Below are 25385 nucleotides of genomic sequence, written 5' to 3'. Positions count from 1 at the left end.
CCAGTTAATGACTTAAATCTTAAATACTAAAAATACTTCTTTAAAGAGAGCAAAATGAATAACAATAAGTGTGTGCAAGAGAACTGAAATAGTAGATATTATACTGTGACATGTCGACCATTAACAGACATCAGAATCACATAGATATAGTCAGAAGTTAAGACAAAGGAAATGCAAATTATCACAAGATAACCATATTATTAAGTAAACCAATATGCAATCCGTATTGTGATTCCTAAAACTATATAAATGAACATGTAGTAAAATGATGTCTGCATTGACTGGAAGCGGAATCGATGATCATAAAGGTAGGAAGTTATTACGTGAAGTCAGTCCCCTCTGGGAAGAGAACAAGCCACAGCGGATCTTGTGGATCCTTGAATGTTGAAAGCATTGATTCTATCACTGGCTTGTCCTGCTCCCATTTCCTCTCGACCAGAATAAACTCAAGAATGTGGAAACCCCAACCAAAAATGGGTGCATTACGCACACTGCTCTTCAGAATGTACTTGATATAACCCAGGGATTTCTTGCGTAATGCGAAGTCCCATAAGTACATCCAGTCTACCTCTGTCCGGTGGTTGGAAATTAATAAAATGCGTTCTCTTGAAGCAACAGAATGTCCAGAAAATATTACTTTTGTGTTATTAATCTTTTCAAATAAGAAAGGCCACATTTCCAACCAGTGGCCAAACAAGAAAGATGTTACCTCCCTACTATAATGTATGCTAAACAGCCGCAGTATTACAGATGAAACAGGTGCCAAGAAAATCAAGGTCATAAAAGCTGTTGAAACAAGAATTAGTAAACATGATATGCCTCTTATTACTCTGAAAAATGACAGAGATCTGTGGCCTTTAACCTCTCGATTCTCTAGCAATCCCCTTTTCTCTATGCAACATTCATTTTTGTTAGTGCCATTTAGTTTAGTTGCGGTCCTGGACTCCTGAGCATTTCTTCTTGAAGTTTCTGACGTACAGTGGCTATTACTCACAATCTCATAGTTTCTGCCCTGAGCTTTATTATTCTTACCTCCGTGTTGAAATGACTCCATTACAGCTTCAATTTTGATATTGTATCTTAAATGCAAAGCACTTTCATTTTGCACATGAACATAATCAGCCCATTCGTAAGAATCTTCTACCGTCCTGGAGGATCTTTCTCAAACTGATAAATATCAACTGTCTTAAGAAGAAACATGGCCTGGAAAAGAATTCCTGCACAAAGCAATAATAGTCAGTTAAAAACAATAATTTCATAGACATCCATGTACACCTCCCAGAAAATCATCACTAACTAGAAATTAAATCCCATGATGTTCCTCATGGATAAAAAAGAAAAATCAAGAGTTTTTTACTGTGTATGTGAAATCAATTAAAAAAGTACAAATAAAAGTTAACTTGTGTAACTTATATATTTCAAATAAAATTGGCTTGTGAAAATAGAGATATAATAAATTGTATACATTTCAATAAAGTTGGCTTGTGAAAATAGAGTTATAATAACTTCTATAACTTATGCATTTCAAGCACTTTCCCACTTCAAATTAATAACATTGTGCGCATTGGTGGCTCCCAAAACCGCACATCCTCTCTTCTAGAACAATATTCAAGACACAGACAAAAGTTGACAACATATCCTAAGTGTGAGAAGGATTCATCAAGTAGACAACATATCCTCTCCATCTTTAAGATTTTCAAAACATAAAATGGTGGTCACTCGATGTCTTTCAAAGGACAATCAGAGGAAAGTGAGAGGCTTTTAACAGTTCTTGGCTAAGCACTAATGACAGCCTTAAAACACATCTAAAAACCTCACTGTTAAGCTGATGAGACAGGTATGCACATACATCGGAAGATAAAAACAAATGTGAATCACATAGGATGAATCTTCCAATGTTCTATATACATAAGCACCCAACAGTGAGACCCCCAACATGGCTCACTTAATGTTTACTGGTTGTTAACATGCCTTAGATTCAACACAAGTTGCTTCATTGAGCCGTGAAATAAGGTAGGCTAACAATCAAACTACAAAAATGAAAGAAAATGAATTCCAAATGATCACAAAGATAATAGTAGTATTAGGAAACCCTACAGACCAGTGCCTTCAATGGGAAACTGCGTCACTATCATCTCTTCAACACCTATACAGCTGCAACTTCATAATGGAAACTAAGCACGCAAAGTCACAGTAACAAGCCAGACTCTATAGCTAGCAGCTGCATACCTCTAAGAAACCAAAGAAAGATTATTGCATGAACAATCATTCAACAATCCATAATCGAAGTTCAAACAAAGTGAATTCATAATGCATTGAAACAAAAGGTTCAAACACACTTAAAACTATTTTACAAACCCCTACATGGCTAACCAAACAACACACTACCAGGTTAGCAAATGAAATCTAAGAAATAGACATAGCATGTAGACCCTAAAAAAACTCAGAAATCTGCATCAATTCCTTTTTTTTAACTTACAACAAATTAGGGTAAAGCAAACATAGCATGACATTTTTGAGTTGCTGCTTATATAGAAATTACAAATCAGCATTCATCACTATAGGTGCTGAGGACAGGTGGCATATCATGTTACATCAATCTTCAAACCTTGTCATAGTCGAAATTCAATTACAGGCAGAAAACATACACTCTCATTGGGAAAATTTCACCGTTGGATTTGCTAAAACGTGCATAGGGGCATCGATTTGTCATAACTGCGAGTGAAATGTATACTTTAAAATCTCGAACCAGTAATAGCATGGGTCACATGCATATGGCACAAATGAAGCCTCAAACCTTGCTCAGTCTGTGCCATGCAGTAAATGTGACAATCAGTCAAGAGATTGCCTATCTAGTTTGAAATCCTCTTGCCATTTCTTTGCACAGAACTCTGGGTCACCAGTCAGCTCCACAATGCCGCCAAGCACCAACAAGACAGCCAATGGGTAAAATCATGTCAATTGGGCAGTGATGCACTATGAGTGGCACTAAAATGTGCCTGTAAAGAAAAACAAAACCTATCCAACAAAATATCTACACTACAAATACAAATGTGTCTCCAAACTCTCCACAATAGACAAGAAATAAAGAAATGCCAAAACTTTGTGGTATGAAAATCGTTTGCATTACCTTTGAAGATTGCACTAGTTCATGCATAGTTTTAGTATAACTTGGCGAAGTGAAGCTTGGTAATTGCAGAATTTGTCCACAAAAATATAACATGTTGTTGTTATAACCCTAAGGAGTAGAATAGAATTTCTAAACCCTATCCCCTTTTATTTTTGTATATTACAAAACGTTTTGATAGCTCTCACATCCAGCACGATTTTAAATTGATTTGAGTGAACATACATAAGGCCCCTTGTGATCATCAGCAAATCACATCAACCACCAAGCTTACCTGGGATCAAGACCTAACACAATAGGAACCTTGGACTCATCATATCATCTTCTCGCAATCTTAGCATATACGAGACGTTTTGCAAGAGAGGATAAGATTGTTAGAATATATAGTCCAGTAATATAACTGAGGGAGGGGGGGGGGTGTTGAATCAGTTACCCAACTATATCACAATTATCAACCTTATTAAACTTTAACTATATGAGCAATATAATCAGAAACCACAACAAGATAATCATACACAATTAACACCAAATATGTTAACTAGGGAAACCCTTGATCGGAGGGAAAGCACCGTGGGGATAGTACTCACAAGATGATGTACTAATATAAATATTTCTTGTTAGAGGATGGACCTTGTTAAGAGTCTATGAATACATTCAATACATATGAGTCCCTGTTAGGAGACTTTGAATCCCTGTTATAAGATTCTAACCCTATTAGGAGTTGTGAAAGACAGTTGAACCCACTCCTCAAATAGCTTCAAGGTTAAGACCAATGAACCCACTATCCAAATGATCTTTGTATTATTCCTTGCAGAATAATAGAAATAAAATGTACTTCCTTCCTCTTCCTATGTCCTATCAACTGGACTTTTGCTCTTTCAGATCTTATAACCAGATCACAAATCTTGCATCCAATAATCCCTTCGATCGCTTACTCGCATTTAGTAAGCACTCTGCTCCTTTTTGCACTTCACAATTACTTCACAATGATTACACACTTATTACACACTTACAAACAAGGAAAACATCTTTCCTTTATACCATATCTTCATAATAATTCCTTGAGTCGCCCTTGAGGCTTTCCCAATTAATTATAGTAAGATAATTAATTAATTACAATTACAATAGCACTGTCAGCTCACAATCTATACAAAACTTCACACGTGCGATACTAAGGCTTGCGCACTCTCTGACGTCACCATAAACTGTCCTTTGTCACTATGTGACTCCGCATTTCTTCATTGCATCTCAGATGTAAGATAGCAAACAAACATTAGAACGTTGTTCTCTGATAGTCTGTTTCTGTACTGCTCTCAGTAAATCAGGTACAACTTCTGTACACCTTCGACTTAGAATATGCGCACTTACCCACATCATCAGGACATAGTCTAGAACATGTCCTTAACTGCACATCACTAGACAATTAAACCATTGTCCGTACCAATAAGATCTCTATCTGCTACTCTGCCAGTCTTTACAAAAACAACACTATGTTGACATCAATGACAAACACAGTCATGAATGCAACATGTCAATGCTCTCCAATGCTTAGGATACTCCCCCAAGGTAGTATCATCAGTATTCATGCTAACAATCTCCCCTTTGGCATTGATGGCAACATAGATGAAAAACATCTAAGCTCCAAGAATACAAAACTAGTACTCTGTTGTTGTTGCTATTGTTGTCTTCTCAAATCTTCTTCATCAATCTGAAATCCTCTGGAACACTGCTCTGTTCATCATCTTCTAGATCGGCATCATGAGTTGTTCACTAACAACAACTTCTTCTTTAGGATCGGCAACAATTGTTCACAATAAACAACTAACCATACATATCTCCCCCAGAGATATTCCTCTTGCTTCTTTACATGAATCTTTCTAAATCTCCCTAATAAATGCTTAGGAGATGTTTTTCATGCATATTCTCCCCCATTGCCATCAATAACAAAAACTCCTCATCATGTCATTATACCAATTGTTACTTATTGTTCCAAGTCTTCAACCAGCTCAAGTGTCCAAAGACACTATTCAACACCAAATACCAAGAGTCCTCAATGACTCAACTTTCAACAGATATTCCCCCATTCAGGAAGCATCAGCATTCAGTCTAGTCTAAAAATAGTGCTCTGTACCATTGGACTAATGCACTTACTACATCATCTACTCTGAAGTAGGTAGGGGCATAACCCCAAGCATACCTCACAAGTACTCAAATGTATCTTTAGGTAAGGGCTTCGTAAAAATATCTGCAATCTGGTCTTTAGTACTTCATACTCCAATCTAATTTCTTTTTATGCTTAGTCTTAGAATGCAATACAGGATTCTTGGACATACTTACAGTACTTGTGTTATCACAGTATATGATAACAAGTTCTATAAACTCAATCCCAATATCCTTCAACATCTGCTTCATCCTCATAACTTGATTACAATTATTTGTTGCTGCTACATACTTTGCCTCAATTGTACTCTGCAAAATACAATCTTGCTTCTTGCTTAGCTAAGAAACCAATCTTCCTCCAAGAAAGAATGCTCCACCACTGGTGCTCTTTTTGTCATCCATATTGTCTGCCCAATCCGCATCATTATATGCACATAAAGTGAAATCACTTGATCTGTCATACCAAATTCCATAATCAGATGTTCCTTTCAAATATTTGAACATCCTCTTTACTACTGCATAATGATACTCTTTAGGATCAGCTTGAAATCTAGCTACAATCCCAATTGCATTTGCTATATCTAGTATGGTGTGAGTCAAATATTGCAATCCTCCAATCACAGATATGTACTTCTTAGGCTCAACTGTAGGTGTCTCGTCTTTGTTGGATAACTTGTGACCAGTTACCATAGGTGTACCAACAAGCTTACAATTCTCTAATCCAAATCTCTTCAACAAGTCTTTCAAATACTTAGCTTGTAAAATAAAAATACCATCACTGTTTTGCACAATTTGCAATCCTAGGAAAAACTTCATTTCTCCTATCATACTCATTTCAAACTCATTCTTCATCTCTTCAGCAAACTTATCACTTTCTTCATCGTTACCTCAAAAAATTGTCATCAACGAATATTACAATGATAAATAAACCATTATCAACTTCTCTCAAATACAAATTACCATCTGTTGTACCTTTAACAAATCAAAGCTTTGTCAAATACTTATCCAAACTTGCATACCAAGCTCTAGGCGCTTGCTTCAGACCATATAAAGCTTTCTTCAGTTTGCATAGCATCTCTTTATCTTTGGTCAGAGGAAATCCATCAGGCTACTCAATGTAGACTTCTTCAAGTTCTCCATTTAGAATAGTTGACTTGACATCCATCTAATATACTTTGAATTTCTTATTTGTTGCATAAGCCAAGAACATTCTTATTGCTTCCATTCTGGCTACACGGGCATAAGTCTCCTCATTATCTATGTCTTCTTGCTGTGAGTAACCTTTGCAAACAAGTCTGGCCTTGTTTCTCACAACTTCTCATTGTTCATTCATCTTGTTTCTGAATACCCATTTGGTTCCTATCACATTCTTGTCTTTAGGTCTAGGAACTAACTCCCATGTCTCATTCTTCACAATTCGATCCAATTCTTCCTTCATTTCTTGAATCCAATAATCATCCTTACATGCTTCATCTGCACCCTTAGGCTCAACTTGAGAAATCAGACATAATTCCTCGTGCACTCCATTCCTTGTCATCACACCTTTGTCTTTACTTCCAATTATCTGTTCTGGAGGATGATTCTTTGTAATGTTCCTGTTAGAGGCAGGAGTTCACATCTCAACTCTTATCTCATCTCTAGGTTCAGATCTCTGCTCTCCTCTATGCTCAACAGATAGCACATCATTGTGCAGATCATTGTTAGTCTCAAAGAAAACTTCTACATCTTGACTAACAATTCCAAAATTATCTTCTTCCTCTGAATTATAATCTACCGTTTTTTCCTTAGTTCCAAATTTTTCATCTATCCTTACATTTGCGCATTCAACTATTGTCTTAGTTTTATAGTTGAAACATCTATATACCTTACTTTTTAATGAATAGCCACGAAACATACCTTCATCACTTCTTGGATCAAACTTTACCAATGTCATCATCTCTCTTAATGTAACATTTGCTCCCAAATATTCTTAAATACTTAACTGATGGCGAATGACCAAACCATAATTCATAAAGTGTCTTGCTCGTACATTTTTTGATCTGTACTCTATTCAGAGTGTACAGTATTGTATTGACTGTTTCTCTCCAAAAAGTCTTAGCAACATCATTCTCAAACAACATCACTCTTGATGCCTTTGCTACTGATTTATTTCTTCTTTCAACAATCCCATTCTACTCAGGTGTTCTAGGTGAGGACAGTTGTCTTTTGATTCCATTCTCTTCACAAAATATGTTAAACTCTCTAGAGGTGAATTCTCCTCCTCTATCTGATCTCAAACACTTTATCTTAACACGAGATTCATTCAAAACTCTATTCTTAAATATCTTAAACTTGTGATATTGCTATCAAGATTTAACTGTGTGATTTTTGAGTCGAACTCATTAACCCATATTGCTATCTTAAACTTCTCAAAAGCTTCAGATTTCTCTTTAAGAAATTCTACCCACATCATTCTAGTAAAATCATCAACGAAATTCATAAAATACCTTTCACCATAGAATACTCTTGTTCTTGAAGGACCACTCAGGTCTGTATGAACAATCTCCAACTTCTCTGTGGTAGTGAACTTCTTGCTAGGAAAAGATACTTTCTTCTGCTTAGCCATAGTACACTCTTTGCAAACAACATTAGTAGGCTTTGTTATTGTTGTGAGGTTTTGACACCATCACCCCAAAAAAATTTGGGGACCCCCTTTTTCAGTTGGCTTAGCAAATTTGGAGTGGTCCAGAGGTTTTCAATTTGGCATTTTTACACATTGGATGCCTTCGGGCCAGGAGGGATGTGATTTGATTTGTTTTTCACCCAGTGCTAACTTGCTTTTCCGGAACATGTAATTTTATCTTTAGGCTAAACAAGATTCAACAACAACATTTTTTCGATGGTTCGACCAATATCTAGCAGGATAAAATTGTGAATTTTGGACTTAGATGATTTTTTTTGAAAATTTGAAATAATTGTATAAGCTTGAGCATTTTCAAAATGAATTTTGGATTGAGTTGTTTTTGAAAATCTTGAATTTGTTTTCGATGAAAGGAAATTTTGAGAGTGAAATTGGATTTGGAGTTTGAATTTCGACTGCCAAGAAAAGGATTTATTTTGTAAAAAAAATTGAAATTGTATTGCAAGGTTGAAATTAGATTGAATTGCAAAATTGCATTAATTTGGTTAAAATTTTGCCTAAAAGATTTTAGAAATGTTAAAGGAAATTGGTAATTTGGAATTGAAAATTGATTTTGGCTTGCTAGATTCGATTTTAATGATATTTTAATTACCAAAACATTGTTAAATAAAAATTTTGACATCTCTTAGGCTTACCTTGTTTTTATTTTGCAATTTCTGATCAAAACTGGCAATTAAATGGGCTAATTTCACTATGAGCAAAGTAGTTTTAATGTTGCATTTAAATCTGGGCCAATAATTAAGGGAATAACTTAATTTTGTTTTCCCTCCAGGCAGGTCAGCCCACTTGGAGAGGCAAAAAGTGTGGTATAAGAGGGGCTCCCCCTCTTATTTTCTCATTCCTTTTTCCTCCTCCTTGGATGTGTCATTTTCTTCAAAGGGAGGTAAATTTCTTGCTTGGGTGATTTTTGGGGCAGATTCTCCATTTCTTGGCAGCATTTTTCTCCTTGATTGGGCGAATTTCTGCCCTAGAACGATTTTTGGAGCAGATCTAATATTTTTCCAGCTTAGGCGATTTTTGTTGAGTCTGATTTCTCCATCTTTAGCAGTGATTTTCTCCTTTTAGAATTTGGCGATTCTATTTGGTGAAGAGGCTATATGATTTAAGGTCTGATTTTTGGCAAGTGTGGCCGATTTCAAGGAAGTCAAATTTCTAATTTTTGCTAGGGCATCATTATTTGCAAGGAGGCTTGAAATTTTTGAGATCTGATCCAAATTTGAAGAGGGCCGAGTTATTGTTAAAGGTAAATTTAAGGTAGAATTCTATTCATTTTTAGAGGTGAAGATTGGTTTTAAAGGCGGATTTTATTCCTTGTTCTTGCTTGGTTCGTTTCTCTTATTTTCTTCTTGCACTCATCATTCACCACTTCATTATTCCATTGATAGGCGAAAGTTTGGAGATTAATAAGTGTAGAGATAGGACTTGGAGAGGTAGAAATAAGCTAGATTCCATTGATAGAAAGAAGTTTGGAGATTGATAAGTATAGTCCATATCATTTAAAATGAAGGGGCAGAAATAAGTGTTTACGGTGGTAGATGTTAGTGCAAGCAAGAACCCAAAGGGAACGAATACCAAAAAAGACAAGGAAGACATGATGCCTAAGACCACCTTCTTCTTGAAAGTGAGCTGAACAAGTGATACCAATATTGGCACAGTGAATATGGTACAGCTAAAGAATAGATTGAAGGAAAGACAATCCCCCATGACAAAGAAGATCTACAATAGCAAAATTGTACACGCGGTGGCTTTCCCTCCTACCTTGCCTTGTCCGAAATTGGTAATGGAATGTGCATCCCGATTTGATATTGTTACCAAGTCCATCATCTTCAATGAGGGGAAGAGAGTGTTGGCTAACATCAGTGGACAAGTGGTCGAAGAAGTATTTAATATTCCCCAGTATAAAGGCATGACAATGGTAATGATGGATCAAGCGTCCAAGTTATTTCAGGATAATCAGGAGGCTTATTTCATTCCTCTAAAGCAGAATTGGTTACATGAAGGCAAGAAAGGAGTTACCAGGTCATCAAGGCTCACCAAGTCCGATTTCAAATCAAAATACGGCGATCTTATTATGCTTCTCAGCCGAATCATGGGCGTAGCTCAAGGTATGCAATTCGAGAACTAGATGTACTACTTTATTGATGAAATTGAAAATGGAAAGAGAAAGTTTGATTGGGCTACAATCATAAGTAAAAATTTAGAGTTGCAACTTAGGACAGTGCAAAATCAAAAGCAATTCTATATGGGATCCTATCTTTTCTATCTGATTGCGAGACTATATGAAAATCCTGAACTTAAAGCCTTAGGAGTTATTGGCAATGGGTCGGGGCAATGTTTGGTGCATAAGTGTTATCCACAGCTTCATTTGTACAATACCAAAGATTATAAGATGTTTTATGACGCCTTTGCCATGAAGACGGTAAGGATATTACAAGGGACACCTGCTAAGAGGCTCTCAACGGAAGCGGAAGTAAAAGTTAAGAAGTATGGGAGTTGGTTCATTCAATTTCCGCAATGCACATATATTAGAGTAGCAGGAAGTACAGTTTGTCCCAAGAGACTTTCAAGGTACCCACACGAAAAGATAGTTTTGATGGAGTTGGCTAGGCAACTTGAGCATTATGACAAGATGATGAAACTTAAAGGTGGGACAGGGATTACCTTCTTATTTGGAATAGGCAATGATACTTGCCCCAATCCTGTCGCCTTTGCAGCTGCAAAGAAAGAGTTAGAATGGTATCATCTATGATGGTATAGAGCAAGACAAGGATTCGATCCTAATGGTCTTATCAAGGCATCTAACGAAAATGCATTCAAACATATTCGTACTATAGAAGATTTTTGGGCCAATGCACTGGATGACTTTCATGTAAGGAAGCTAGCTTTCCCAAGCTTGTCAGTGAGCATGATGAGGGCAATCAAATGGAGAGGCCTTGATATTTCCAATCAACTGGAAGATGATGAAAATGTGCTAAGAGAAGATTATGATACAGTAGATGGCACAGAATTGGGTCCAGTGGATTGGGATGATCATCAAGATCCTTCCTTAGAGGCAGTTACAAGGACAGTTGATCTACACACCGAGTCATGGTACAATGAGAAGTTAAGGCAATTACAAAGTTGAAAGGTACACCTTACTTATGAGAAGATGAAACCAGAGGAAGGTCCAGCAGAGTCAATCGGACAGAAAGGTGAAGGCAGTAGCCAGCAACAAAGAGTAGCTAAGAGCAAGAAGAGAAGCTTGGAGGTTGAGAAAATTAAAGAACATCAGGAGCCTCCAGTAAAGAGACGGAATGCAACACCGTCAAAGGAGAGCATAATTGAAGCTAGAGACCAAAGGGTTAATACAAGTGGACAAGGGGTCTTGGTGAGTTCTGATTCAGAATCAAGTGGTTACAGCAACAGTACCGAGTACTCTCCTCTCTTGGAGAACCAACATTGAGATGATGTGACAGTCACTAGTGAAGAAGAGGATAGGCCAATTGATGTTGCGGAAATAAGCCAAGCGCCCGGGGCCGTTGGTGATGCTTTGCTAGTTGAACCGAATCCAAATTTGGCGAGATGCACTGCACCGCTATGGTTAAGGCAAATGCTTATGCTAAGAGGCGAGATGGTGACTATCCGAATAGTTGAAGATATTCAAGGGTTAGTGGAAAAGGAAGACAGTGAGAAACAGAAACAAACTGCAAAAAAAGGTGGCAAAGGTAATCAGGAGCATGATGAGGGTCACCGAAAGGTTCAAATTGTTATACCAAAGGTTAGCAAGGCAGTGGATGAAATTGTAGCCCAAGAGTATGAGATAGTAGAGCACAACTTGGGAAGAATCACGGATGACATGAAATGTAAGGAGATCCAGGAAAGCATGGTTTCAATTAGAGAGAGATTGAGGAAGACAAACGAGAGGATTGTGAAGTTGGAGGCTGAAAACAAATATTGGAGAGATTGCCAGCCTGTCCAACAGTTGCATCAGGCAGCCCTATCGCAAGACAGCGGGAGCAACATAGAAGAAATATTGGCTCAACTGCACGAAGTCAAAGATTGGATCCATGATATAATTAAAGATGCGCGAAATTTCTTGCCTTCCTTTATCTTGACATTCAGGTCATTGGTGGCTATTAGAGACAAATTCAGAACGTTTGAAGGGGAGTGGAAGGATTTCCTTCCAGTCAAGGACTTAGCCATTCCCAGGCTATAGGCATTTATTGAGCTACCAGAGAGATACTTGGAGAGAACCAAGTTGGTAGATGGAGGAATGAGTATGGTGGAGTCTTGGTTTGTTGCCTTGACCATCACATTGAGAATACTTGAAGAGAAACGAAATGAGATTGCACAACACAACCCAGGCGTTGACACTTCCATTTCAACCATGATGAGCGATGTTGGGGCTGCACTTGATTTTGAAGATATCAAAGAGGAGAACGTCAATAAGACAGAATTTGGATGAAGATTGGATGAGTTGGGGAAGGTTGCCATCAAGAAGAAACATTTGGGCACCCTTGCCTCCCTCGATGCCTTTATTGGATATGCGAAAGAATATGAAAAGGATCATGAGAAGACACTGCAAGCAGCAAGCAACATGATGAATTCAGCTGAGCTCAAGATGAAGCATACGCCTTGCCCTCTCATGAAGGAAGTCAACAACAGGCTACCCAAGTCCATTGCTTTGGCTAAAAAGATGAAAGAAAATGGTAGAATTATATTAGAAGATCATTTGATGTAAGCCCAAGTGGCAATTTCTCCTTTCTTTTGGGTAGGATAGGTGTCTGATTCTGATTGGCTACTATTTTGGTGCCTTCTCATTGGTTGTCACTTTTCCTTTTTTCATTGGTCCATTGATGAGGTGGCATCTTCTCATTGGCCGATGGGGTGGCAACCTTAATTAGGGTTTCTAGGATCTAATATGGATCGTTGATTTTGCCTCTTAATCTCTATCGTTGGTTGTAATTTTGGCCCCTATATAAGGCCATTTGCTCTCATTTGTAAAAGGTTGAAGAAAATTGTTGCTTAAGATAATACCAAAATTGCTTCTCTTTATCATTGTTGTGACTTGCATGGTGATTAAGAACACTTGGTTTTACTGCATGGTTTCTACTTCCAACACGAGTTAAATTTCCTTGAAGTTGTTAAAGTAGACTTTGTTTTAAGAAAGTTGTTAAGAGTAAGAGTAGATGGATAGTTGTATGGTGATATTAGTGGATGTTTGATAGGGATCCATAAACTAGGCCACTGGCATCCTAGCGGCTGGTTAGGAAGCCTTGCATGGTAATCTAGTCTTTTTTCTCTTGAATCATTGCATCTATGGAGGTAGAGCTGCTGGTAAGCTTCCATCAGATTTGATCCCCGTCCATTTGTTAATCTTTCCATTCATAGGAGTAGGGTAAAGCAGCGAGTAGTCGAATAGTTGGAATTCATTCGTTGAAAGTTAGAAAGGAAAAGCATCATTGGCAAACACACTCCCCATCACCATCAACATTATTTGGCACTCGTATACATTGCAAGGTCGGACATCATCATCATCACAATGAGAGTTCAACAATCCTTGAATGAACAACGTAAGGCTGCCTACGTGATTAACCAACAAATCACATTAATATAACTGAGTTAGTATCCACAGGTGTAAGGAACACTGGAGTTTTTGTCATGTCTTCATGAGTATTTACTTTTCAAGAGAGGGGTAGACCATTTGATACTCCGTATCAAGTATTCAATTCCTATATGTTATGTAGTGGTACAAAACTAACATCAACAATTATCTTAGGCAAGTCTTTAACTGCAAACGTGCTACTAACTTTCACAATATTATCAAAGTTTATATGACAAAATCTCCTATGCCATAACCAACTGTTATCAACTTTTGCAACCAAACATGTCATTTTAGTAGGATTCAACTGAAATACATTACCTCTAGATCTAGTTTCAATTCCAATCATCTTGCCATCCTTAATCCTTGATAATGCAAGTTTTCTCTGTGAACTACAATTGATATCCCTTGTCCACCAATTGTCCAACACTCAACAAATTGTGTTTCAATCCATCAACAAAATAAACATTATCAGTGTTAGTCCTTCCATCTAAAGTAATGGATCCAATCCCTGTAATATGACAGGTTGCATTGTTACCAACCCTAACAATACCTCCATCATAGTTCCTAAATTTAACAAACTTATTCATATCACTAGTCGTGTGATGTGAACAATCACTATCAATTATCCAATCAAATTTCTTTTCAACTTGGGAAATCAGAGCTCTTTCTTCTCTAATTTCTCTATCAAGATCATCTTCCTTGATAGCCACAAATCCCAATTCATCATCACTTTCACTTTGACCTCTCATCAAATTCTTCATCTTCATTAGCATACAAACAATTTCTATCTCTTCCAGGCTTGAACTTTCCCTTATACTTTTTCTCTCTTTTATGAGATTTAGATGCATAATGACCAAATTCATCACAAGTCCAACATTTAAAGATTTTCTTACCATCTTTTTCTCTTCTCACAAGAAGGGCTATACCTTCCTCAATCTTCTTGTCCTCATCAGATCTGCTACTACTAGCAAAATCTCCACGTGTGCTTGCACTCCTTGTCAAACTTGGCCGAACATTAAGTGCACCGAAAGTTGTTTCCACTCTTGCTAGATCTCCAGACTGTCTCAGATCTACTTCTACAACTTCCAATCTACCAAGCAATGTTTCCTTGGTGAAATCCTTGGTGCAAGGTATAAGTCGCTGAATCATCTGAGCTACTTGCTTGAATGATGCTGTCAAAATTTTCAAGATCTTCCATATGACCTCATCTTCTTCCTTAGTTCCACCATGAGTCTTGATTCCTGCAACAATCTCTGATATTCTACCAATATAGCTTCTTACAGATTCATCTTCCATCATTTTAGCATCTTGAAATGCACATATCCAATTCTGCAATCTAATTCTCTTTGCATGTGTATCACCTTCAAAAGTAGATTCTAATGCTTTCCAAATTTCATGAGATGTTTGAACTTTGAAGTGACTTTACCTAACTGTACTCATTCTCTGGAAGAGTTGATAGTAGGGCTTCTCTGGCTCTCATGTTACACATTAATAGATCTCTCTCTACCTCACTACATTCTTCAAGCTTTCCTTCATCGACAATTGTCTTGCTAGCTTTTGTCAAAAACCAATAACCCGGACCCATGCACAACAGATGAGTCTTCATCTTCTCCTTCCAACTATCATAGTTGGTCCCATCAAATCTAAGACTATCCTTTTTGAAAAGATTCGCCATCGATCTCCCAAAGCTATTAAGCTTATACTTCAAGGACTTGAAGCTCTGATACAAATTGTTAGAATATATAGTCTGGTAATATAAGAGCGGGGGGCGGGGGGGGGGGGGGGGGGGGGGGTGAATCGTTATCCAACTAATATCACAATTATCAATCTTATTAAACTTTAACCATATGAGCAATATAAGCAGAAACCACAACAAGATACTCATACACAATTAACACCAAATATGTTAACTAGGGAAACCCTTGATCAGAGGAAAAACCTTGTTGGGGATGGTACCCACAAGATTATATACTAATATAAATATTCATTGTTAGAGGATGGACCCCGTTAGGAGTCTATGAATACATTCAGTACATATGAGTCCCTGTTAATAGACTTTGAATCCCTGTTAGGAGATTCCAACCCTGTTAGGAGTTGTGGAAGATAGTTGGACCCACTGCCCAAACAGCTTCAAGGTTAAGACCAATGAACCCACTATCCAAATGATCTTTGTATTATTCCTTGCAGAATAATAGAAATGAAATGTACTTCCTTCCTCTTCCTTTGTCTTGTCAATCGGACTTCTACTCCTTTAGATCTTGTAACTAGATCACAGAACTCGCATCCAATAATCCCTTATATCGCTTACTCACATTCAGTAAGCACTCTGCTCTTTTTCGCACTTCGCAATTACTTCACAATGATTACACACTTATTACACACTTACAAACAAGGAAAACATCTTTCCTTTATACCATATCTTTATAATAATTCCTTGAGTCGGCCTTGAGGCTTTCCCAATTAATTATAATAAGATAATTAATTAATTACAATTACAATAGCACTGTTGGCTCACAGTCTATACAAAACTTCACACATGCGATACTAGGGCTTGCACACTCTCTGACATCATCGTACGACTGTCCTCTGTCACTGTGTGACTGCACATTTCTTCATTGCATCTCAGATGTAAGATAGCAAACAAATATCAGAACGATGTTCTCCAATACTTTGTTTCTGTACTGCTCTCAGTAAATCGGGTACAACTTTTGTAAGCCTTCGACTTAGATTCTACGCACTTACCCACGTCATCAAGACATAGTTTGGAACATGTCCTTAGCTATGCATCACCAAACAATCAAACCATTGGCCGTACCAATAAGATCTTTGTCTACTACTCTGCCAATCTTTAGAGAAACAATACTATGTTGACATCAATGACAAACGCAGTCATGAATGCAACATGTCAATGCTCTCCAATGCTTAGGATACTCCCCCAATGTGGCATCATCAGCATTCATGCTAACAAAGATACATCATAGTTGGAAAGCTCGCCAAAGCCAAAAAACTGGCCAAGGTCTGAAAAATAAATTTGGGAAAAACTCGGCCAATTTTAAGCAAAAACTCAACCACTTAAAAAATTGCTTAAATTTGATTAGAAATGCATTTTTTTGTAAAATTCAAAAAGAAGATACATCCAATGAGTCAATAAATGAGAACACAAAACAAACAACTTAGTCTAGATATATTTAAAGTTTAAGCACAAAGTGGGTACAAAATCACATTCTCCTAACGAAGACTCATGGCTAGAAGCAAAATACTAAATAATTTATGTAAAACTAAAAGTAAATACATCATTCCAATTACATCTTCCACTTCTCAATACTAATAAAAACTAAGGGAGAGGTAGAACTAGAGAGTTTTATCTTAGAAGCCTGCACCGGCCATGATTGCCTTGTGCGGTGTCTAACTCAGTTTGTGGCTTGTCCTCAATCCTAGATATAGCTCTACCTCTAGCTTCTCCTAAGACAAGCAGTGGCTACTCATTCAACTCAATGTCATCCAGCGTGAAACCAAATCCATGCCTCCTCCGTAGCTTGCCTCTTCAAATCATTGATGTCATCCTCTTCAAAAACTCCGCTCCAAACCTGCTGCAAATATGCTTCAAACCCGCCTCAAGTCCGCTTCAAATATATCGAAATCAGTTTGCAAGTGTTTGGAAGATGTTTCTCCTCTCAGCAAAATACAAGTGAAGAAATGAGAAATGAAACTGATTTGTGCCATTTTTTGCCTTAAACTGTTGTTATAAAACTACGACCGAGTTTTTAACAAAAACTCAACAAGTTCTTGCCAAAAATTCTGCAGGTTTTTGGTGCCAATAAAAGTCATTAAAACTCACCAAGCTAGAAAACTTGGCCAATTTTTACAACTCGTAGAGTACTCTGCTACTAGTCCATCTATGAGATACATCAATATTTTGTTCTACTGGTTGGTGAGTCATAAAACACACATCAACAAGATTTAAAGAGGTTCATATGGAAAGGACTTGAGAATGAATCCTTGAAGCATGTTATAGAACGTAGAATAATATCAATGCATTTTATTACAAGATTGCCCAAGGCCCAAGGGAGTGACTACACTTGCACAGTGGCTAACAAGTTGACAAAACTTTCACATTTCTTTGTTATTGAGCCACCCATATGGAAAGACAAGTGGCAAACTTCTTTAGAGAGGTGTTTAGACTTCATGAGATGCCCACAAACCTAATGAGTGACAGGGACAAGAAGCTCTTGAGTTTATTTCGGAAAGAACTTCAAGTTGAGTATTACTAAGCTCGCTCCCAACACCAATTATCACCCACAAACTAATGGACAAATAGAAATTGTGAACAAGTGGGTTGAAGGATATCTTTTAAACTGAATCAAGGCAGTAAAAGGTGTGGCTAAGATGGTTAAACTTGGGTGAGTATCATTACAATACCATCTACCATATGACCATTTAGATGGCTCCGTTTATGGCTTTGTAAAGGTATGAAGCCCCTAATTTTGTTGACTTCTCTTCGGAGATAGTAGAATGCCTAGTGAAAAGAATTTTTCATAGGTAAGTCAGGGCATTCTGAGATAACTGAAGGAGAATATCTAGCAAACAAAAAACCAACAAGTTTTTTTACTAACCAACACCAAGTGTAACACAATTTTGAGGTACAGGATATGGTTTATTCTAGACTCTAGCCTTACAAGCGGTCCACATTTTAATGGCTCATTCAAGGTCCCTCGCCACTTGGGGAAGTGATCTATGAGCTATAATTACCAATAAGAAGAAATATTTACAACGTATTTCATGTATCTAGACTCAAAATGGCTTTAGGACACAATGTGGTTCCATTGCAAGAGTTACCTCTTCTAGATGAAGGAAAACTGACATTGACTCCAGAGGCTATCATAGATACCAACAAATAACACTTTGAAAGAGTCTTCAAAGAATACTTGGTCAAGTGAAAGAATTTTCTAGTAGAGGATACTACTAGGGAAAATGAGCAAATTTGCAGCATCCACAATTGAAATTCCTCGAGGACAAATAATTTTGGTAAGGGCAGATTGTAATGTCCCCTTTCTAGCACATGAAGTATAAGGTTGTCATCAGCCTATTTCTCCATGGTCGTGTAGGCTAGCCAAGACATTCAAGGGATCTTTAGGACACTTGGCCTAGGCAATTTCAATTTTAAGTGATTCTGAGGTGTTTAGGTAAGGTTTGTGGATACTTAATATTTATAGTAAGTCAATTTGGGTTAGTTTAGTATCTTCAATGATTCTTTGTTGGTATAGTGTTGATGGTAATTGTTCAATATCGGTTGGAGATTTCATTAATCATCTAGTATTATTTATTTATACATCAATAAAGTTAAGTTATAAAGTTAGATAAAAATATTTAACATTATTGATATAGCGACTAAAGTTGATAAGGAAAAATTATTAAAAATTAAATGTTCCTCTTCATTAAAGGTAATTGGGTGCCTATGGAAAAAAAAGGAAGTAGTGAAATATTGAAGGAAGGTGTTTCCTTTTATCCCACATTGCCCGGAGAAACAAGTTGACCCATTTGAAAAGGCAATAAAAGAGTATGGGGAAGTTTGATTCTTGGTGAAGATTTTATGAATGAATTGCTATAGATTATTTCTCAAAGGTTTGTGAGGAGGAAATCCCTCATCAGTAACACTGTTCATGTTGTTGCAAGACACAATATGGAGAATACTTGGAGTTCTTAATACAGGAGACTTAGCTAGATTAATAGAAATGGATTTTCACAAAGCAAGTCTCGAACTCCATAGGGGACGCTTCCTCCTCCATAGAAACCACAAAAGAGTAAGGAGAAAATAGAATGTGTCAAGCTCCGGTGCACCCCACCACAACAAGGATGAGTATAGCCCCAAAACCACAAATCCATTCCATCCAAGAAGCCACAAAAAGGGTAAGACCACTCACACATACAAACCTCCTCTATTTGCATCAACCTCCATAGGAACTGTGAAAGAGGAAGAAGCAATTATATATGCTAAGAAATTACCATGTCAACATAACACGCCGCACTTTGGTAAGGACAAGTATAGCCCAAAGTCTTTTGCAAACCTCAACCTAAAACAACAAAAGGCTAGAATGAACTTGAAAATTGTTAGCAAATGGTTGGCCACCAAGAAAAACAAGGTCACTATCCTTTCCAACTAAAATGGACAGTCCAAACAAAAGACAAAGGAAACCCGATGGTAACAACTTCTTCCATCACTACCTAGCTACAAAAGGCAAAGAACTCCACACTAGAAACTGAAGTAAGCATCATCTTCAAGCATGCAACAAAGAGAACTATTAAATATCAACAAGCAATTTCCCAAGCCACTCCAATAGCTGGAGTAGCACGTTACCACCAACCAGAACACAACCTGCCATACCTTTGATCACCAGAAGAGTAAAATCTCCACCAGCACAATGGCACGACATCCAAAACTAGTGAAAGGAGCGAAATCCCAAATTTCCATGGTCGATAAATAGGAGTATGACCCAATCTGTTGGCTTCCACAAGACACCATGAATGCCAAAAGTCCTATATATCCTGAAGAGTCTCAACCAATAGGAACATATTTGACAACCTTTTACTAGGCTAACCACTGTAACATCATTCATAACCATAGCAACAAGAAGAACCCACAATGCCCATAGGTGAACCATGACCGAACCATCCCCGATAAGAATAATAACACAAGTATGTCTCCACAAAACAAGAGACCCATGCAAAAGGATGACACCTAGAACAGGGGCACGTTAAGAAGTAAAGTTCACACACAACTGAGAAGGGGGGTAGGGGTAATCAGTTGTGACCAAATATAAATAAGTCCTAGCTTATAAATCTGATCTCCACCATAACTAGAAACCATACACCATAACACAATTATTTGTTGACTAAGGAAACCCTTGATCAGAGGGAAAACCCTAGTGGGGATGATACCCACAAGATAATGTACTAATATATAAGTTTCTTGTGAAAGGATGTGACCTTGTTAGGAGTCAAATACAATGCATTTAGTCCAATAGTCCTTGTTAGAGAACAAATCCCTGTTAGGAGACCTTTAAACCCTTTTAGAAGGCTCTAACCCTATAAACATTGATACGAAACAAATAGACTCGCTGCTTAAATGCTCTAACAAATGTGAAAGACAATACTTTCAAGATAACATATCCAATATCATGAACTAACTAATCTACAACTTACTTGCCAAAACAATTCCTTTAATGCCCACTTCAATCAACCAACATTATCTTTGTTGAAGTAACATGGATTGTTTCTGCAAATGTACTAACATGGCCATTATAATTGATGTGTTCCGGATGCAGATTTGGATCTCATATAAATGAGAGTAGACATTTCTCTATGGTGTAATCATCACTTAATAATATTATTTTAACATAAATAATAATATGTATAACAATATATATGTGTGTGTGTATGTGTGTGTATTATATACAATAATATATATTATTTAACATGGATAAGTATATATGGTAAATGATGATTTACCAATAACAATAATGTATATCAGATTGAATCAATCCGACTGAAGCTACAACTTTAACACTCCCTCTTAGCTAGGGAGGATTTGTAGAACACATTATGCTCTCAAGTATATGAAGAGATATCATCTCAGTACGATATTCAATTCACTAGGAGGCTAAATTTCTCACCTTTCATAACACACAATTGAAACAAATTCCATAACTTCAAAATAAGCTTAAACACCACCTTAAGTGTGGTCTATAATAGTAACTATGTCATAGTATCTGACAAGATCCGGCCCAAAGAACCATAACAAGTTGGTTATCATGGTGTCCGGCAAAATCCGGCCCAAAGAACCATGATGAGTTGTTTATCTTGGTATTCGGCAAAATCCAGCCCAAAGAACCATGATAACCCTTGTTCCTAGACATCCAACACATTTAGGTGCTACAAGTTAATGTAGTGTATCTAGGAGATAGGTCAAACTATTGATAAGGTCGTCACCATACAATGTAACCTTACACGCATGAAAGAACATCACCTTTCATTACATACCATATGTGAAACAGTAACCACCATGAACCAAGACAAAGGGTGGTACAAAGGCTTTCACCTCAATTCTCTCTCATAGAGAAGAATGCATTACAAGGAATTTCACTTAGAACTTCTCCTCATATAGAAGATATCATTTACAAAGGATTGCACCTCAAAATTCTCCCTCTGAACAATGATCCTAAAAAGTTAGGTCCTCTAGTTACTCCCTTAGAGCTCTCTTCGCCTAGGGATTTCTGTCAAACTCCCTCTAAATCTGATATCAATCTTCTGACTTTCTAGTGACAATTTGTTCCTTCCTCATGACGTATACATGGGTAGGACCATTTTAAAATCATGCCATCACACCATGTATTTTTAGACTCCCTCTGAGTATCAATATTCTAAGCTCCTGTGTTGCCTTAGAAGAAGTGTCATACTTCCTCTTCATGTAGAAGAATCTCATAATCTCAATCATCAAAGATGTTTGCTTCAAGAGCCTCACTCTATCCATCTTGATTATCAGGGTCTTTGGAGCTACTATCATTAGATTGAGTCCACACAATATTTGGTAGCATATGTAAAGTACCAACCTTATTTTCCTATAAGAATATCCTCAAACATAAAGGAAAAGATCAAGGCAAATAGCCCTTGTAGAATGTATAAAATACAAATAAGAGAGAGACTACAAAGAGTAGTAAAAGATAAGTATCTACACATTAAGATTTAGAAATTGTCTTCTTAGATTATTTGAGAATGGAACGTCTCCCCTCTAAAGAAGGTTCAAGTGGGAATGGAACATTGACTATTATTCCCCCCACAATGTAAAATTCCCACTCATTCTTATATTGTTGAACAATTTTGTATCAATAATATCAACTCCTTTCTGAGTTCCAACTTTACTAAAGTCAATTGTTTATAAAGTTGATGAATCTTTTAATTTATTACAATCCACTCAAATGCAAGTCTTTCTCTTCTCATTAGTGGTCTTGATGATTGTGATGAACTAGTAAGTGAATGCCTTGCAAGCAAATATGAAGCGTGTAGTTAGCAACCCAATGGCTTCCTCCCAAAGTCTTATCTTTATTGTCCTTAGAAGTGTTAGAAATTTGTTCAGCGCTCCCCTTCGGATTCTTGACAAGGGCTTAACAATCAACCCCACTCTAACACTTGACAAATCGGTCAAATTTGTCAACAAATCGGTCAAATTTGTCAACAAATCGGTCTTTTGGTGCAACATCAACCCCACTCTAACAAGTGGTATCAGAGCTTGGTCACAGGTTCGAACCCTCAGACCCTCAGGTAATGCTAAGAGGGAGACTGTTAGAAATTTGTTCAGCGCTCCCCTCAGGATTCGTGACAAGGGCTTAACCGCCTCTAGTGTACTCTAATTTGAGTGGTTGTATCGAGCATTGACAAATCGGTCTTTTGGTGTAATGACAACCCCACTCTAACAAGGACTTCTAGATTGAAAATAATCACAACATCAATAAAATCACAAGAAGTGGTCATGCCCATGGACATGGACATAGATGCTCTTGTGAGTCAAGGATATAATGTGGGAGAGTTCTTGATAACAATAGCCATTAGAACACTTTTGTGCAAAATGGTTGCAATGTTAGACACAGGCAAACCCTCTCTTTTAAGAAATTCTCAATCTGTTGATTTATACATCCAAGGTTGCTTGTTAGAATCCCTCTAAAACAAGGTGTCCAAGATCCTCTAATGTCAACTGAAGTAGATCCTCTAGTTACTCACTCTTGAACTACTGTCATAAGATCACTTGATCTTAGAACAAAATTCTATTGTCGTCTGCTCCTCTCGATGAAAGAGCCCCTTGTCGTATCTTTATTTCATAGTACCATATGGTATCACTGAACAACATCCCTAATGCATCATAATACAAAACCACTTGTACCATACTGCGAAATAGAATTATCACACCTTTCGTTAGCTTCACTTCTGTACCTAATTTGTACACTTTTAATTTCCTTATAATAAAAAGTACTATCTCTGTGTCTTCTGATATTTTAAAATCTTTACTATCAACAAACCCCACATGCAGACTCTTGCTTCTTCATTTTCTGAGAATCTAAATACACCTCAATTAATCTTATTTTGTACAAATAGTGATCTTGTGGCACCCATGTTATCGGATTTCTCCAATCCTTAATTTTGTTCATAAGCCCACTTTGAATCTGTATGACAAAATAATTTCACATTTTGCATTCATGTCTAATAGAGAATTTTAAATGATAAAATACCTTTGCAACTTTATATGTTATGTTTGTTGATATGAGTGGTGATCTGATGTGGAAAGATTTTAAGAGTATATCCACCTCTGAAAAATCTATACTGATATGATCATGTATTCTTGTAATAATAGTATAATCATACGTGATGGATGAAGTTCGTTCCTGGAACACTATTGAGTGTCAACAAATATTAGTATTTCCCTAATCGTACTGGCATGGATGATTCTAGGTACTGTGCAGTATCATTTTTTCTAATGAAGGATTTCGGAAGAGATAGAATCATTTATGAATTTCAATTGTTTCCCTACAACCAGGATAACTTCAACAACAAGAAGAGAAACTCATTAATATCAAGTTCTCAACATTAGTAGGATGCTCCATATTTACTTTTTACAAAGTAGAGAATTCATATCTGAGATAGATTCTATACTATAATGCCTTCTCGGCAACAAATCTTTTATGCATGCACATAGCAATCCAACAACATTCATTCATTACAATTAGTGAGAGATTGAGTATGCAACTTTGATGAACAATATAATAGATGACCCTATAGCACCCCACTAATAGGCTCCATCGCTGAGGTTATGAATTAAATATCTTGAGCATCTTCTTATATCTTGTAGTGGGAGAGATAAGGTACGTGCAATTAGATATGACCTATTAGGTGCCAAACCAAGATAGGAAATAGTAATAATCAACCTCAAGCATTCTCAGGTGTTCATGCCATCACCAATCAGATGTCACGGAGCTATATCATTCATCAAGAAGACCCTTCTCCATTTTCCTTCGAGAATTTACATCAGATTACATTCCAATTTTAATCAACTTCAATTGTAAAAGATTGCTTTGCACCGGAACGTAGTTCATTGCTACAAGTAGATATAAGATTGCTTTGCTTTGTAGTTGAAAATGATTTGAGTTGACCTCTTTTATATATGCATTGTGCTTGTTAAGTAATATGGATCGTTTCTGCAAATTTAATTATATTGCCATTGTTATAGATATGTTTCAAATGCAGATCCCAATCTCTTATAAATATAAGAGTAGAAGGCATGTCTCATGAAGAGACATGTCTCTCTGATTAATCATTATTAGTTAATATATGTTAACAATATAAATCACAATATAACATATGTATTATATATAATATATTATATATATAATATACTATATATATATATATATATATATATATATATATATATATATATGTAGTATAATTATAATATATATATATATATATATCAACATTGCATCTTAAGATTAAATCAATCCGACTGTAGCTATAATCTTAACACTCCCTTTTAGTTAGGAAGGATTTGTTATGGAACACAATATGCTCTCAAACATATGGAGATATATCATCTCAATGTGATATTTACGGTTATCAACATAAATCCATCAACACACAAATATATTAATATATATTAACATATATTACATATGGAATTTGATTCAATTCACTATGAAGCTAAATTTCTCAACACTCCCTCTTTAACAAAGAGAGAATTAAAACAATTATAATACAAGATTTGAATACGTGTTAAGTGTGGTCTATGATAG

At 36.7% G+C, this 25385-nt stretch overlaps 1 protein-coding gene across 2 annotated transcripts in view; it reads right to left on the bottom strand.

The window, feature by feature from the left end:
* Window positions 1-25385, bottom strand: part of LOC149546720 (putative 1-acyl-sn-glycerol-3-phosphate acyltransferase 5) — a 59631-nt gene that overhangs the window by 22238 nt on the left and 12008 nt on the right. For both annotated transcript variants that reach the window (XM_089791332.1, XM_089791333.1), the window contains exon 3: window positions 324-1217. In XM_089791332.1, coding sequence (XP_089647458.1) covers window positions 324-1054 — 731 coding nt within the window. In that variant the 5' untranslated portion in view covers window positions 1055-1217. The remainder of the gene's footprint in view (window positions 1-323; window positions 1218-25385) is intronic.

The sequence above is a fragment of the Cupressus sempervirens genome, chromosome 7 (genome assembly GCF_028749045.1).
Source record: "Cupressus sempervirens isolate cs-2001-9-10 chromosome 7, ASM2874904v1, whole genome shotgun sequence".
Taxonomy (NCBI): Eukaryota; Viridiplantae; Streptophyta; class Pinopsida; order Cupressales; family Cupressaceae; genus Cupressus; species Cupressus sempervirens.
This window is presented reverse-complemented; position numbering and strand designations above follow the sequence as displayed.